At 41.8% G+C, this 17,744-nt stretch overlaps 1 protein-coding gene across 1 annotated transcript in view; it reads right to left on the bottom strand.

Moving 5' to 3' along the window:
* The window catches only part of COL16A1 (collagen type XVI alpha 1 chain), a 178,165-nt gene that overhangs the window by 48,756 nt on the left and 111,665 nt on the right, over positions 1–17,744 (bottom strand). Inside the window, exons 24-35 of the mRNA XM_063312279.1 lie at positions 14,438–14,473; positions 13,888–13,998; positions 12,085–12,111; positions 11,355–11,408; positions 11,125–11,247; positions 10,770–10,805; positions 7,268–7,375; positions 5,561–5,683; positions 3,268–3,321; positions 2,622–2,663; positions 2,492–2,527; positions 2,091–2,144 (exon numbers count right to left, since the gene is read on the bottom strand). Of these exons, the coding sequence (XP_063168349.1) occupies positions 2,091–2,144; positions 2,492–2,527; positions 2,622–2,663; positions 3,268–3,321; positions 5,561–5,683; positions 7,268–7,375; positions 10,770–10,805; positions 11,125–11,247; positions 11,355–11,408; positions 12,085–12,111; positions 13,888–13,998; positions 14,438–14,473 (804 nt within the window). The remainder of the gene's footprint in view (positions 1–2,090; positions 2,145–2,491; positions 2,528–2,621; positions 2,664–3,267; positions 3,322–5,560; positions 5,684–7,267; positions 7,376–10,769; positions 10,806–11,124; positions 11,248–11,354; positions 11,409–12,084; positions 12,112–13,887; positions 13,999–14,437; positions 14,474–17,744) is intronic.

Here is a 17,744-nt window from a genome sequence, read left to right as displayed (position 1 = left end):
CAATTAGGGCTCTGTGTTCTACCTAAAGTATCCACAATATTCACAAATCTGCAGCCTGTTTGAGACACTTATTTGTGGTAACAAATATGGGGAGGGGGGGGAGAATAATTAATCATGGAAGCTCATAGCTTCCATATTGATTTTTATTTAGATTTTTATTAGCAGCACGGCAGCCAACCTCTCAGAAGGCCTCTCAACATGAAGCAAAACTATTTTAAATTCAGTGACCAGAAAAAACAAAAGGTGTAATTATATACAGTAGTGTTATTACATTCTATCATCACAGAAAAAGCAGACACGCAAAAACTTGAAGAGTTTTGCACTGAAGTGATACCAAGCTAATTGTCACATATCTCAGTGAAAGAAGAGTGGACAATTTGTACCCCACTACTGGAGTTGGACTACAACTCCTATTATCCCTGAACTGACTGCTGGCCATGCAGTGGAGTCCAACAATACCTGAACGGCAAAGGTTTCCCATTTTTATGGGTACAGTGATCACCAGGAAGCACCATGTTACTGGTTTTATCCTTACTGGGAATCAGCAGACATGGGTAGCCAGATGTTATTCTACATATGTGGCATAACATAGGCACCTCTCAGAGCTGAAGGGAAGGTGGACTATGTATATCATTCTGACATATTCTATATATCTCTGCCTGCAACATCACTGAGCACCAGGACTTGGATAACTCCTAAAGCTAATGTGCTGTATATACTCACCTAAAGTGCAATGGTGCATGAGTTCAATGCCCAGTAGAGGGTTTGAGCCCTGTAAAATAACATCTGGCTACAGCTGCCTGGTGATTGCCAATAAGGATGGAACTGGTAATTTGGTGCCTCCCGGTGGTCAGTGTAACTAAAAATACCACATAGGACATATGCTGTGTAAAAATAGAGATTCCCCCACCCCGCCACAAGAGGGTAGGTAGAAGTCATGTTAAACCCCATACATGGGGGCATGACATAATATAACATTTGTATCTGCTCTGAGAGCTTGAGGGAAGGTGGACTGCATAGACCATTCTGATAGCCCATCTTTATGGAGAACATTTCACAGAATTTTATCACTGGAAACATCAAGTCTGATGTTAACAGCGGAAGAGAGATCAGTAGCTACCATGAACAGTTGGCATTCCTCATAACTGTTCTTACAGACAAAAGTTGTGGCACATAAAATACTGGTTGGAAAGAGAACAGCTTCCAGACTCTAATACTGAAGAAAGGAAGCATGGGATAGTTGTGGTTAGGTGCAGCCATTCCTGACCCTGGAATGAAAAGAGGGGCGGAGGGCTTGCAAAACTCTGCAGCACAAGTGGACATTTCAGCCATGTCCCCTAAATGTCTGAGCAGCTCCCCCTTACATCAAGGAGGAGTTAGAAAGAGGACTGCAGGCGTTAAGGAAAACTCCTTTGAACGAACCTTTGTTTTTTTAGATTTTTTTATCCTGCCTTTATTATTTTGTTGTAAGCCGCCCAGAGTCACTCGCTGAGATGGGCAGCTATAGAAATCAATCAATCAATCGATCAATCAATCAAATAAATAAATAAATATTTTTTAATAAATAAGGTCGGGAACTTACCTAATACTCCTTCCTCTTTTCCCCACAACAACAACCCTGTGAGGTGAGTTGGGCTGAGAGAGGGGGACTGGCCCAAAGTCACCCAGCCAGCCTTTGTGCCTAAGGTGAGACTAGAACTAACCGTCTCCTGGTTTCCAGCACATACCCAGTTTCCAAGATCCCATAACCTAACTTTCTTTTCCCTTGCAATACACCTGACTAACAAGACTTGATGAGAATCTAGTTTTCTTGTTTACTGTTAGAGAGCTTGAGGGTTCCATCCTCCTGCTGAGAAAGCAAAGTACTTAATATTGCGGTCAACCTGAGAGTAAATGTTTGAAAACACACATCTGACTGACATGATATTCTACTCAACCACATTCATCAGATACATTTCACAAGGATACATGGACATGAACCAAAACTTAAAGAAGGATTAGCACTCACATGGAGGTTCTAGGTACCATCTCTTTCCCCACCCATTTCTCCATCCAAGGGAAATTACACATTTCCACATGCAAATGCTCACCTTTGCACCTTTTACTCCAACATTTCCTGCTGGACCACGAGGTCCTAGAGGCCCCTGCAGATCAGAAAAAAGAATTAAAGCAAAAGCGCTCTAATTTCCAGGTTCATGCCAGATTTATTTTATTTTATTATTTTATTTGCATGTCTCCAACCATATATGGGCTCCTGAGAGCTTACAAACCCCTCAGGCAACGTAACTATGAATCCTGGATGAACCCATCCTATGGAGGCCCTCTGATCACCACCCTACTCCCAACCTTCTCCATGAGCTTTATGTATTTGCCCTAAAATTGCCCAAAATGATTTGGGTCAGCTATCCTGTGCATCAAGTGTTGACCATGCTGTGAGAGATGGCTATGTGGTCAAACAGGGTGGCAAGGGGCCCAGAGTACTGGTACTTACTGGATTTCCTGGTGAACCTTTCTGCCCAGGTTCTCCCTGCAAAAAACACAGAGAAATGTTTGGGCCTGATGCTAATGGTAATGCGTGGTTGAAGCAATCCCTGCCACATATCAAAAAGGGAGTTACTCACTTCTGGCCCTTGGATTCCTATACCAGGGGTGCCTGGTTCCCCCTAAAAAGTTGCAAAAGTTATGTTAGTGGAAATACGACTCTTAGTGAAAAGCTTTCAGTCCACAGCTATTCAGAAGAACTTGCTTAATGCTTCTCCTCCCCTTCCCTCTTCCAAAGAATCAATGTCTCAACCCATCCTATGTGTCCTGATTACCAGGAAACACACTGAGACAATGACTTGGTCTCTAATATTTATTAGTAGTACTTAACAAGAATCCTAACAAACTGAGGAAGCGTGGGAAAAACCCAGCCATTTAAACCCCAAAGGTTAAGGCGGTCCCGATCTGTGTCTCTTTGAATGGCTGAACAGTTCCTCAGTGCTACGCATGCGCTTGACAGTCTGGGTGGGAGCCCCCTGCTCGCCATCCTTACTCATGACACTATGGATGCCCTCTGATCACCACCTTACCCTGAACCTGCTCCATGAGTTTTATTCATTTGCCCTAAAATTGGTCTGGAGCACATGGTAGCCACTTGACAACAGCAACTCGGTTTTCCATGCGTCTGTTCTACCACCCCAGGAAAGCTGAAAATGGGTGCCTGAGCAAAGGTCATCCAGATAGATGAGATACCTTTGAACAAATACAACTCTGATTCTTACTCACCTGTAGCCCCTTCAAGCCAGGAGGTCCCTGAATACCTGGGAGTCCTGATTTTCCCTGGTAGTTGGAGGAAGAACATATAAATAATTAGCCCTAATCATTAAGAATCTTTCAATGCTTCCCACCTGAAGGTATTTAGTTCAGTGGCATCTTAGACAAAACTCAAGGGAAATGTCTTCCATCTTTTACAACAGCCTTTTCCAGATGTTCTGGACCACCTCCCATAATCCCCAGCCTATGTGGCCAATTATATCTGAATCTCTGAGAAGATTGCTTTATCAAAGGGATGGAAATCTGAAGCTCTCCAGATGTTGGACTGCAACTCCCAGTATTCCTAGCCAATGGCTAACGGCAAGGGTTACTAGGAATTGTAGCTATAATTGCAGGTTCCCCATCTCTGCTTGACCAATTTATAATTCACAGACAGTTCTGAGGGAGAAAACTGAGGACCATACTGTTGATTTGGCAAAACTGAAAAAAGTGTGTGCTTACACTGGCGGGGTGAGCTCCCGTTGTTAATCCCAGCTCCTGCTCACCTAGCAGTTCGAAAACATGCAAATGTGAGTAGATCAATAGGTACCGCTTCGGCGGGAAGGTAACGGCGTTCCGAGTCGTCATGCTGGCCACATGACCCGGAAGTGTCTATGACAACGCCGGCTCCAAGGCTTAGAAACGGAGATGAGCACCGCCCCCTAGAGTCGGATTCGACTGGACTTTACGTCAAGGGAAACCTTTACCTTTACCTTACACTGGAAAGGATGATCTCCAGTGAACAATTATATAAATCTTAAGCCTTTATACCTCTAAATTTTGGAAGGGGTCATTCAGGCAATCAACCTTGTACTGAAAGTAAGAAGCCAAATTAAAGCATTCTCAACAGATGGCTCCTCAGTCTCCACGTGAACATATCCAGTGTGGAGAAATTCACCTCATTTAGTAATTGTTTCCACTGCTGAAAAGAAAATTTTCACCACATTTAACTACAGTAGTGTCTGCCTTCCTACAACTTAAATCCACTATTCCTTGTCTTGGACTCTGGGATGAGAGAGAACAGGTCTTAGCCTCCTTTGTATGATATCCTCAGGTATTTGGACTGCTCTCATATAATCTTTGATCTTCTCAAAGCTAAAACAGACCCAAATACTTTCATTTCTCTTCACCCTTTTAAGCTTCTCTCCACAATCTGAAGGCTAGAAATTTATTTCTTCTTTTAAAATAAAATCAACATGGAGATTTTGAGCAAGCTGAATGCTGAATCCCAGTAGGATATTCTAGGTCTCTTCTGTGCACGAGTGAAATTACAAAATACACAGAGAGTTAGACTGGGTCATCTCTTAACTCTGCCAGCATGAATAAGGGCAGATCTCTAAAATTAAGGCTAAAGAGCAATATTGGTGGGAATACAACTAAACTGCTGTTACTGTAAGTTATCCTCCAAATCATCAGATATATTCACAAACTTAATAAGATTACAGCCTGGCTTATTTTGTAGCCTTAATAATAATAATACCCCCCCCCCTACAAAAACAGATTTTCTTTCGCTAATCAAGATCTGGTAACATTTAAAATAACAATGATTTGACATTCATTGTTCAGCAGTGGTCACCTTTTATTCAAAGAAGATCCTTGATGGAGGTGTTCTGATATGTAAATCAAATCAGTTAATTAAAGGAGTAAAAACCAGCAGTTAACACCGTGCCTTCAGATAAACTTGATTGGAACCAAGCTCACAGCAGATGAGAGGAAGTGTGCAGTATCTTCATGCAATGCATAATTAACTGATGAAAGTCGTTACTGCATGCTCTGATGATGGCTCTTGTCTTAAGGGATTGGAGGGATTCATGGAAGAAGAATTCCGCCTACAGCTATGAGCCACGATAGCAGTATGCTACTCTTCCCCAATTAGGTGCCTTCCTGATTACAAGCCCCATAATCCCCAGACAACATACTCAAGGCCACAGTGAGTGAGAACCATGAGGCTCTGCAATCTGACACTGAAGAAAATTCAGTTACTGGAAAATTGAACACAGCCCTGGATGAGTTGGCAAGTTGGTCCAATGTATCAAGGCACTTCCAAAAGACCACTGACTAGCTAACAGTTAAATCCCAGGAATACAGAGTGACATGGTTTGCTAAAGATGCAGCCTGAAACGTTCTGCCTTTTTAATACAAATAACTGGAAATAACAGGAGTGAGTAAGTTATAATACCAGACTAAGTTCTCAGTTTAAAAATTGCCCTGCCAGGCAACTCGTAATGGACCTCCGGATCACTGGATTGGTTAGAAATCTACTTACAGGTTTCCCTGGCTGTCCCACACCTGGAAGACCAGGGTCCCCTTTTGGACCAGGTTTCCCTGGGATACCAACTGCTCCAGACAAGTCTGTGTTGATGACGGGACACGACTCACAAGCATCCCCCTGTAGGATGAGAGAGGGCAGGTGGGAAAGAATGCAGAGCGATATGTCAGCAAGGAGTGTTCCAAGGTTGATAAAAGTACTATGTTAGTTCGTCATCCAACATGTCACACAACCACTCGTAATGGAAGGCTACGGAATATTGGAATGGAAGGAGTGAAACTCTCTACTGGTCATGCCCTCAACTTTCACAACAGTGCTGCCAAAATGCACCACTCAAGCCCTGTGCAAACAGAGTATTTGGGCTGCACGTGAAGGAGGTTCACGGACAGAGGAGTGGGCAACCAGAGGCTCACAGACCCTTATGCGTCCTTGAACCTCAGTTCTGCAACCTCCCCATGCCATCTGAATAAGCTGCAAATAACTGATAGCACGGTAACCCACTGTTCTGTGGAAATACATGACATGGTAGCGTGTACCTTAAAGGAGTCATGCAGGAGTAGAAATGCTTCTGGGGAATTTTGTTCAGCCGCCATTTTAGCAAATTGTCCTCAGTAGGTGGATTGAAACAGAAGGTTGCAATGCCATTCCTAATCTAGATATATGCTCAAGAAGTAGAAGTTGAGGAGACAACCTATACCCAGATGTGCATGAGTGGTGGATCCCTTTGCAGCAGTGTGGCATATCAGTCCCCACTCCTTTCTACACAAGTCATAATGCTGCATTCACACCCCAAAGGGGTGGAGCTTGTGGTGTGAAGCTGCAGTGCTGCTGTTGTCATTCTGGCAAGAGCAATGAGATCCTGCAGATGCTGCTTACCCCTTGTGGGTGTTTCTCTTTTTCCCCCCTCTCTAGCAGCACAGAATGGGCTTGTGACTGGAGAAGATGAAACTAACGCAGGTTCAGAAGAGTCTGATCTGATCATTCCCACACAAGAGATAGTCATCCAGAAGCACAAACAGCTTTTTACAAACTTCCAGGTGGAGACAACACTGAATAACACAGTGACCACTCCAGGATGAACTTAAAAAAACTAATCAGGGTCAGGCCTTGGATGGGAGATGATGAGAGCTCTAGCTTAGATTGGGAAGTCAAACACAGACCCCAGAAGAAGACAGTGGGGACTACTCCTACACGGTTGCCAAGAAAATTACATGTAAGTCATTAGGAACTGACCTCTAGGGAGATTCTGGCTGAAATATTATTTTTATTTATTTGTTTATAGAATAAACAAATAATTTGTCTCAGATGTCATCCATGATGGCCTTCCTTCCTTTCTTCATGCCTGCCTAACCTTGATCTTCCTCATTTCTTCCCAAGTGCCAGGGGTGTCTGGAGGATATGGTCAAAATAATCAAGATGGTGGCTGTGATGGTACAATAAAACTCAGTCTGTTTTTTTTTTTACGTCCGTTGTGCATCTTGACATTTTTGACTATAGATCTGGACACCCCTGCCAACTGTATTCATAAACAACAGTGTTTTTGTAGATTTACAAAACTGTTAAAACTTTCCTCTCTATTTGCAGGAAGATGCAGGTTAGAAATGGCTCAGCCTGGCAGAGATTAATGATCTGTATGGAATATCAGGATGTGCCCAAACCATGTTACTTAAGAGTCCCCAGCATTTATAAAAAACAGGCACTCACCTTTTCACCTTTCACCCCTGCTGGTCCTCTGATGCCAGGCTCACCAGAAAGGCCAGGTAAACCTGCTTCCCCAGGTGTGCCCGAATCACCTGGGCTTCCTGCATCACCCTAGTGAGCACAGAAGATAGAGGGACAGAGATGGAAACTCTTTTGAGAATGGTCTTCTCTCTCATTCCTCAGTATCTCTGGAGAATCAGAACTATTTATACAGAGAGAGAAGCTGCTTCTTTCTTCTACAGTATTGGCATTACAGGTAGTCCTCACTTAACATTTATTTAGTGATGGTTCAAACTTATGACAGTGCTGAAAAAAAACAACTTACGACCAGTTCTCACTCTTACGACCATCACAGCATCCCTGCAGTCATGTGATCACAATTTGGGAGCTTGGCAACCGATTTGCATTTATGATCTTGCAGCATCCAATGGTCACATGATCACCATTTTTGACCTTCCTGGCTGGCTTCTGGCACTCATATCAATGGGGAACCATGTGATTTACTTAACAACTACATGGTTTGCTTAATGCTCACAGTGATTGACTTAATGACCACTGCAAAAAAGGTTGTAAAATCGGGTCAGATTCCCTTAATGACCGTTTCAGTTAGCAACCAAAATTTCAGTCCCAATTGTAGTTGTTAAGCAAGGACTTCCTGTATACAAAAAATAAAAGCATAGCTTATGGTCTAACTGCATGTTTTTTTTTAACTTGCATGGAGCATGACTGAGAATTTGCAAGATCATGGAGCAAAAATAGAACATTGGGTTTTGGGGGAGTAGGGAAAAATATTCTCTAGTCCACCCAGCATTTTGCAGAAATAAGATGGGACATGACACCCCCTCCTCAAATTAGGAAAGAACCAGTGAAAGCAGAGAACAAAAGTGCCAGTCTCTAGCCAAAAATAGTGCTGCAAAGGAGGCAATAATTTTAGCAGAGAGTTTTTTGAACACGAGACCAGAGCAGCCTCTGAAAGGTTTGAGCTTAGTATCTGAAGAAAAATAAAGTAACTTCTGTGCTATTAGCTCTCTCTCATTGCTTGGATGCATTTTTTGGTTTGTGCTTCACAGGAAGCTGGCACCACACTGGCACATACTGCTTCAGCCCCACTTACAGTAGCTTTCACTCATTATTCTACAATTAAAGCAGTAAAAATTACCAGCAGGGTCACTTCTTAAAAAATGTCCTTTTAACTGACAGTTATATTAGATAGATATAATGCCGATGAATCTTATGTCCTTGACTGGAAAATGGGCTTTTTGCTCCCACCCTTGTGGGACTCAGGAGCTCTGAAAGGAGTGACTAGTGGAGCTTGATAGGACACACACACACACATTATAGTTTAAGATAGGAAAGTTCATTTTTCTAAGCCAAAGCGTATCTTCTGTAGACAGGAGAACATGCTGGATCTACTCGATCCAGGTCTGATGCTCCATATGGCTGTGTTCACACTTCACACTTAATCAGGTGAGTTACGAACAGAATAGTTGCAATTATACAACATCCTAAATGTGTACCTTTGCTCATGTTGTGCCTGGGGTACTATACAATATGACAGTAGGGTATACCCAGAGCATTGTGGCACAATGGCCAGAGAAGATCTTCCGTAGCATGGTCATAGTACTTGTACCAGTAGTACTTATACCAGTAGTAATAGAGTTCCCAATTAGATTTGGGAAAATCAGATATGGTTTCCACTTAGCTACAAAATAAGCTTTATCCATGGACCAATCAGCTCAGTTATTTTGCAGGGCTGTGTAAGGGGAAGAGGGGAGGGAACCCTGTGTGCTGACTAGAACTAACTACAATGGTGAGGGATGCTGGAGTTGTAGTTTAACAACATCTGGAAGGCCACTGGTTCAATAATAATAATAATAATAGTAATAATTGTAAGTGCATGGTTTGCTTATTTTATCTCCATAGCAGCAAGATTACAGCTGTCTGCTAGGAGTGAGTTAATGCAATGCAAAGTCCTCACACCACAATTTTATGTATAATTATATAAGATTCTATGAATTTTTTCTAATTCCTGAGGCTCAATCCAGAAAATGGCTACAGGTATTCAGGATCCCAGAGCAAGGTTGCCAGGCAACACAGAGGCTTTCAGGTGACTGTGGTTGTGAAAGGAAAAGTATGCAGGTGCACAGGCCATGATGGTCCTCTTTCTCAGGGTTGCTAGGCAACTGCGGTTCTAGCTCTGGAGCCTTGGGGCCTGTGTGCCTTTCCGAACTGTATAAAAGGAATTTCCAGAATTGTATTATCCCTCAGTCCTGAATAACAAGATGCTTCTGCTGAAATTATTTCATCTATATTCAGGGCTTAAGAGATGCAAGAATCTTTCTTCACTGTGCCTAACTTGTATTCATAGACGCATTTGCACACATATAGGTAAATTACAGTGACCATTCATCCTTTATTATAAAGGACCATCCTTTATTTCAGAAAGCTGCCCTTTAGATTGATTTAATTTGATTATTTATTTTCTTGGTTTTGCTCTTGACTTTTCCTTTGCAAGGCAAAGGTATAAACAATTACTATTTTTAAAATCCTTATGGACCTCTTTCAGATTTGCCCCTTTTTCAGGTTGGTGCCTTATTTTTTCCAAAAAAATATGGTCACTGTAAAGTGAATGCATCACGAGGATCACTGATTTTGGCATAAGAAAAGGTTTGGTGAACTCAAGTTACTGATTTCAGGCTTAATGTGATGTGTGAACCAGCTCATTGTGCCTTATTCAACAGACCATGATGAATAAAATGTTGGCTTGGTGCAATTGTGTGAACCTGCCCAACTGCATCTCACTCTTGGTAAAAACTTCCTGTTGTGGCCATTGCACACTTGTTGGTAATTGGTTCCCTGTTGGTGGTGGGATAAAGGCAGACCCTAAGCCAGCCTTCTCCAACGTGGCACCCTTCAGATGAGGTGGGGCTGCAAACATGGCTCCCGTGTTTGCTCACCCAGATCAATTTTTAAAGATCCAATATACGTAGCACAATATTCTTCCTATACAGATTGAGGAAATGATATGTTTTCCATGAATAAGGAATGGATGAATGGACTCATTTGCTGCCAGGATTTATTTGGAAAGGGTTTAATCAGAATAATAAGACTGATTCTACCAATGGAGCAATTTTTTACTCATGTCGTATTGTAGATCTGGGTGATGGTTAAGGAATGGATTAAATAATAGAATAATAAAACAGGCAAACAAAGAAAAGCGTTCTCAGTATATATTTCCAGTGTTTTCTCTGTAGCTTTCATAACTGGATTGGATTACAAATTATTGCAGTTTTCTTCCACAATTAGATCATGTCAATGTATAATGTATGCATCTTCGCTATGATCCAGCCTTATATAATGCAAATGAATGCATTTGCTCTGCAGCACATCAGTGCTTTAGGGTGGAATTTCTATGCCTTCTGTCTTGGGAAATGCATGCTGTTCTTGGCCACAGTCAAAAACTCACCGTTTACCTTTAGGCTGTGAAGCCAATGGTTTTACTTACCTTCTGGCCTTTCATTCCAGCTTCTCCAGGTATCCCCTAAAGCAGAAAAAGCAATATGAATAGTTTTCCACCCAGACTGATAGACTGCAACTACCTTACGGCAGCTGGAAACCCCTTTATTGAGGTTTGTCAGGCAATCTAATAGGAGGCTGCTTGCTGTATCTTCTGCAGCTGATGTCTTGCATGAAACAATGGCATCATCTGTCAAATCTTAGCAAAATGTACTGTTTCATGTGTTCCACACCTCCAACTGACCTGGGAAACGCTTTCCATTAATAGACAACAATGGTGGCCAGGCTTTTGTACCCCTCTTTCCCCTCCCCACAAATGAGATACAACGGAGTGGTCCACTCACTTGTTTTCCAGGAAGCCCAGTCCCAGGGAGACCTGGTTCACCTTTTTCCCCTGCAGGCCCCGGTACAGTGATTGTAACCTGTCTGCCTTCTAGAGAAGCAGAGCAGGGCGCACACGGTTCTCCCTGAGAAAAGATGGTGGAATAAGAGAGAGCACTCATCAAAATTCACAGCTCTCTTATGGGAGCAGGCGGGCCAGGCTCCTTTTATCTTCTGTTATCAAGTTGCTCACCTTCTCGCCTTTGACCCCTGCACCTCCACTGTCCCCTTTATTCCCCTGGGTTCCCTGAAAGCAGAGAAGAAGTTAAGATGCAGTTAAGGAGGGAGTGGAGAAAATCAAAATCCAGAGGGTTCTTTTAATCTTGTTGGCGTTGTAGCTTAGATAGATAATGAAACCAACCATTAAAGTTAATTGTCCAGCATTAGAATGTATTGAACAGCACTGAGTTCCTCTGTGTGTGTGTTGTGTGTTTCAACATCTGGAACAGAATTTTTGGACATGAGGAGGAAAAAAAAACGAGTTTAACTCAGTGTTTCTCAACCTTGGCCACTTTAAGATGTGTGGACTTCAACTTCCAGAATTCCCTATGCTGGCTAGGGAATTCTGGGAGTTGAAGTCCACACATCTTAAAGTGGCCAAGGTTGAGAAACACTGAGTTAAACTATATGCAATTCACTGACAGGAATTCAGAATTACTATTCTTTGCTGCAGAGATCTCTCTTTCTACACCCACATAAAATGCACTCCCCCTTCTTTGGTTAGTACCTGAAAGGTGATCTGAAAGACGGTGTTCTCTGGGAATTCAGGGATGGTGACATTCTGTCTAGTATAGTTTCTTACAACTCACAGAAGCTTTGGTTTGCTTTCACAACATCTTCACACTACTCAGACCGCATATGGTCACTCTGGCCCTAGAGATAAGCCAGCACCCTTTCAACCTGTCTCCCATGATCATACTCACAGGTTTGCCCACAGCTCCATCGTCTCCCTAGGGAACAAAAAAAACAGGTGGGTTGCTGAAAGAAGAAAATGGGCCATAATGGGACATCTGAGATAAAAGCAGCTTATTGATCAAAGGATTAACCCAGGGTTTCTCAACCAGTGTTCTGTGGAAGCCTAGGGATCCATGACAGGTCACTAGGGGTTCCCTGGGAGATCATAATTTATTTTCAAAAAATATTTCAAATTCGGGCAACTTCATATTAAAGAGGTAAGCTTCATTTTTTATTTTTAGTTAAAGAACACTGTCAATGCATATATACAGGCCTACCCATGAAAGAAATATAATAATTTTGCAACCTCTGGCCTATATTTGAGCCTGAATGTGCAGGGGCTCCCTGAGGCCTGAAAAATATTTCAAGGGTTCCTCCAGGGTCAAAAGGTTGAGAAAGGCTGGATTAACCTGAAGTAAAGGGGGACGAATATGTTAAAGTATAAACCTCAGCTCTGCAAATGGGGTGGAACAAGTCCTCATTCCAAGCAAACAGTAATATGATATTAAGTACTATTGGCAGCTCCAAGTTGGGACACCAAATTGATTTTGGTGCTCACGCAAAGACTGAAAGACTGTCATTAAGTGAGGTGCACCCTCAAAGGTTATCAAAACACTATAGTTCCCAGAAACTTTTGCAGAATGCTATGGATGATCATTAAGTTAACCTGCAAATATGTAGTCTTACCCAAGGCAGGAAATGCACATGTACATGCATTGCAAACATGCCACTGGAATCTCTGCTTTGTAAAACTAGACAGTGATTCAAGTTTATCAGCCTAAATCTGCAGTCTTGGAGTTCCTTAACAGTGAATAATCCAGACATCCAGCAAATAAAAACAGGGAGGATAATGAAGGGACAATGGAATGGTGTACACATATTCTGGAAGCACACAGATACACCTGTAAAGAGTTACACACACAATTTTATTAAACTCTAAATCAGCATCAAACACTTGAAATTGAATTATCCACTCTGAACATTTTACCTTTTCTCCTTTAGGTCCAGCTGTTCCTGGAGGACCAGTTTTGCCCTGTGGGGTGGGGAGGAAGAACAATGGCCAACTTTATTGTAAACTGCCCAGAGTTCCCCTTTTTGGGGGGAGATGGGCGGTGATAGAAATTTGAATAATACATTCATACATACATACATACATACTGAGGAAGCTCCTAATGTGGCACTTACCAAGACAATCTATCAAAAGTAACATACCCAGACTTGTTGGCCCGTTTAAAGTAGTTTTCCTGGTAACCGTATGGAAATGGTTTACCACTGTCTTCTTCGGTGACTTTTTCCATTTCCCATTCTAGCCTACAGTCCAGGGAGTTCCAGGTGATCTGCCATCCAAACCAGGTCTGATCCTGCTTAGCTTGTCAAGAGCAGCTAAGGTCAACTAGGGGCTGCCACTTAATTAATTGGGTGGCCCATTTAAATGGTTTAAAATAGTTAAACTTTATTTAGCATACACCCACCTACCTCATCAGCCAAATCTGGGATAATTATGTATTTTTTGCCCTTAAATGTTGTTGACCAACTTTGCAGAACCAGGCTGAGGCTATGAGCAGAATGCAAGCCAGAAGGTGATATTTGATCATATATAAGATCATGGACTTTCCTATTCACAGAAAATGTCAAGGGCATTACAAGTGTGTTCATTATGTCCATGAGGACCAGAATCTCCTTCACATTCTCATTATTGCCTATATTGCTCTTCATCCCAATACCAGCCAGCAGCTAAAAGGCAAAAAGGAAGAACAGGGATTTATACATACAGGAAGCCCAGGAAGCCCGGCCAATGGAACGGCTTCTTCAGCCCCTTTTTTCCCAGGAACTTGCAACGAAGATGGAGAAACGATGGGGCTGCATGACAAACATGTCTCACCCTGAAGAGAGAGCGAGCAAAACGCTGAAGTTTAAGTAGGACAAGCTCACTTCTGCCACCTATAAGCCAGAAAAGTTTCTACCAGAAATGGTGACCATGGAGGTCAGAAGCAGACCAAGTTAGTCTATAGTAAATAGAGTCAACTTAAGGAAGAGAGATCAGTCTCAGTTTCAAAGCTATCGTGATTAATTATTATTTCTTTTACACATGCTTGGTGTCTGTAGTGGCTTTACAGAGTAAAATCAGCAAAAGAGAGGAATATACAAGGGGAGAAGGAGACAGAGGTAGCATCATAGACAGAGACATCATAGCATTAATCTGTTGAATAGGATCTGAAATCAGGAATCAACAACAGTTTAAAAACAAAAAGCCTGGAATTAAAGAGAAAATAGGTCCAAGGGGAGATAAGAAAGGGATTATCCAAAGAAATTGCCAATTACCTTTTCTCCTTTAATGCCATTAATCCCAGGGTCCCCCTAAAAGAAAAAAAAGAAAAGAAAAAAAATGGAAATAGGGAGCAGAAAACAGAATGAACAGTTCTTGCCTCCAGCTGAGACTTGTTCATCATGGCAAGGCTGCTGCATCTGGGAATCCAGACAGTAAATACAGTTGACACAAGTCTGAAAATTGTTCCAAATGGCTGTTGTGTACACACTGAGAGCTGTTCCAAGCCATTCCACCTGGTGACTTAGAAGACATGGGGCTGGATGGATCGGTGCCCAACTGGGCACTTGTCTCCTAAGTTCCAGCACCACTTTGAAGCATGCTTAACTCCAGAGGTGACCTATGTCAGTCATACCATAGTCAGCGTGAGTGCAGTTGAACGTAGCCAAGCCAAGACACCCGCCCACTTTTGGAAGTGTGCTGAGGTCAGGCTGCAGTCTTCTTTTGCCAATGATCTCCCCCATTACAGGGGCTGCAACAATTCTCCTGCTTAATGGCAGAGCCCGGAACATGGTTACTTTCCTTTGAGCCCCCTATGTCTCTGGAACCAGCTGGTCTGAGCAAGTCAGAACTCTCTTTGCCCCAGCTAGAGACTCTCTGAAGGAGCCCAAAGAAAGTCTTAAGTTAGGAATGGGAAAACCTGATCTTTTTTGTCCACCTCTGCTTTGCAAATTTGTTAAGTTCAGTTTGCAAACCTGAGATAGACGTATTTTTAATTTAACTAGAATGTGTATGTATTCTGGTGAAGCTTTCTCAAAGCTACCCATGTTTGCCTGCAATTTTGCCTAAGAAAGTTTTTACAAACCATTTTACATGCAAACGCACAACTTCTTTTTGGGATAAGTCATGTTATGGAGAGCACAAAAACAGAGTAAGAACTAGCAAGCCATTGTAGGAGATAAGAAAAGGACAAAACTGAGAGACTAGATCGGCCCTGCCCCTGCCGACCTTCCATAAGACTGAAAATTTGGTTTTGTGCTTGAGCCTGGGGCCCTGGGTGTGCATCAGATCCCATCTCCTGGCTGTGTTGATATGCTTGGATGATGCCCAGCTGCTATGTGTTTACTGTATTTTTATATTATGTATTTTATCTGGAGTCACGGCCATAAAAAAGGAATAAGTAAATAGTTACACAAATACCATTTGCCGTACCTCTCTATACAGTTCTATTCTTGCACGCTAATCTTATTTCTCTCATGTCCATCTACCGCTTTGTACATTTCCTTTGTTCTTTAAAACTCTCACTTCTCTTTTTGAAGACCTCATCAATTCCCTCCAACCATCACTTCCTTAGTCTCCCTGTTCTTTCCTCTCAACCCATTTTTTCCTTTGTATACTTGTTGTGCAATTTGACCCTATTTTATTTCCTGTCTATGGCCAAGCCACTGAAATGTATTTCTTCCATAGGGGTAATTAATTTCTGTATTCGAGCTACATAGATTCATTCTTGCTTTATCATCACACACACTTCTTAAGCTCCCTGTCCCCATTGCATCCAACTGACTGATGTTTCTTAAACATACCAGTTTTAACTTCCACGCACCTAAGCTGGCAGGAACATGGTCTCATATTTGGCCATTTCTGCTTCTTTTGGAGCAGACCACATATTACCCACCATCTTTCTACCAGCATGTGTGTATCTTAATTCCCCCCCCCCATTTCCCCATCTTCAACAAACATTTCACTAAACTACACAAATTAATCTACTTGCGCTATTGATTTATTTTTTTTTGCCTTGGATATACAGTATGATTTGTAATTGTTACTCCATTTTCTCTGTCAAACACAACTAACTTGGTCTTTGATACATTAATTTTTAGAAAAGTACTCCTTGCTGCTATCTAATGTTTGCAGTAAATCATCTGGGCTTTCAGCCAAGAACATGTTATCATCTACATACATTCATTCACATCCCCAACCAGTATACCTCTAGCATCATGACAAGCATTTCTTATACCTTTATCTGTAAATATTTTAAACAACAAAGGTAAATCAGACATTTTTGTCTTTTTTCCTGCTGAATATTTAACAATTTGTTAAACATTTTGTTTATTTGCACACATCCTTTATTTGTATTACTTGTATTACTTGTATTAGGCCTCCAAGTTCCAGCTCCATGTTCACACAAAACTTTCCATGATCCAACAGTATTCTCCATATCATACTATGCCTTCTCTAAATCACAAGCTTCTTAATGACCTGCCGAAGAGCAAAAATCTGGTCTGCGTACTCCCTGCCTACCATAAAGCCACGGTGCGCTTCCCCAATTGTCACTTCCTGTACTTTTTCAGTCAGAATTCTGCCAAACAGCTTCCCAGGCACACTTAATAAATTAATTCCCCTGTAATTTTTACATTTACTCTTGCAATCTTTCCCTTTCTATAGGGAATAAGGACAGTATGGTACCAATCATCAGGCATAAATGCATTCTTCACACACAGTAAACAGAGCACACAGCCCCTCCACAGGCAACCCCTATCCAAATTTTAGTGGTTCTCCAGTAATTCCATATTCTCCTGAGCCTTAGTCTTTTTCAATATCTTCACAACATGTAGGACCTCATTTTCATCCCTTGTTCCTTAGATACTAAAGTTGAACAGTTGTTATTTCAGTGCCCTTCTTCCATTTATTTTCTCTAAAATATGCCTTCCAACATTTTCTCATTTCACTTTTGAATGAGGATTTCATTTCATCACTTTTATTTTTAATTCCATGCACTCTCCTGGAAACCCCTTTAGTCCTCTCTACCTACCTGCGAAACAGTAGGCATTTTATTTCCATCAAAATCACTCTGCATTTTCTCTGACTCTTTTAATCCTAGCCATCCCTTGCTTTCTTTGACTATATTTCTGCCACCCCTTCTCTTTCTGTACACATTATTAAGCATTGGGCAGCTTCCTGTTTTCCAGCCATCATTCTCCTATAATGCATTTTTCCTCATCCACAACCTCTTTTGCTTATTATGCCAGACCCCCTTTTTCACACTTCCCATTACTGTAATTCTGCACCCTGCTGTGGCATCCTGTAACGCAACTGGTTTTGTTTTGTGCAGCTTCTACCATTTCTTTCTTTGCATCTAAAACTTTTTTATACATGGTTTGTATTTTTCTCTTCCTGTAAAAATTTCTACTTTCACCCTTGTTACTTTTCCTTCTTTCATATTTCCCCATGTTTAATTTTCCCAAGAACCATCTTCCTCTACGGAGAAATGATTTGTCCCACGTGGAGAGCATGCTTCACTACTTGTCTCAATCTTTCATCACAGACCATCAAATCAAACATGCCTGTAGATTTATATTAATT

The sequence above is a fragment of the Candoia aspera genome, chromosome 10 (assembly GCF_035149785.1).
Source record: "Candoia aspera isolate rCanAsp1 chromosome 10, rCanAsp1.hap2, whole genome shotgun sequence".
NCBI classification, from domain to species: Eukaryota; Metazoa; Chordata; class Lepidosauria; order Squamata; family Boidae; genus Candoia; species Candoia aspera.
The sequence above is the reverse complement of the archived record's forward strand: the minus strand, read 5'-3'. Positions and strand labels throughout refer to the sequence as shown.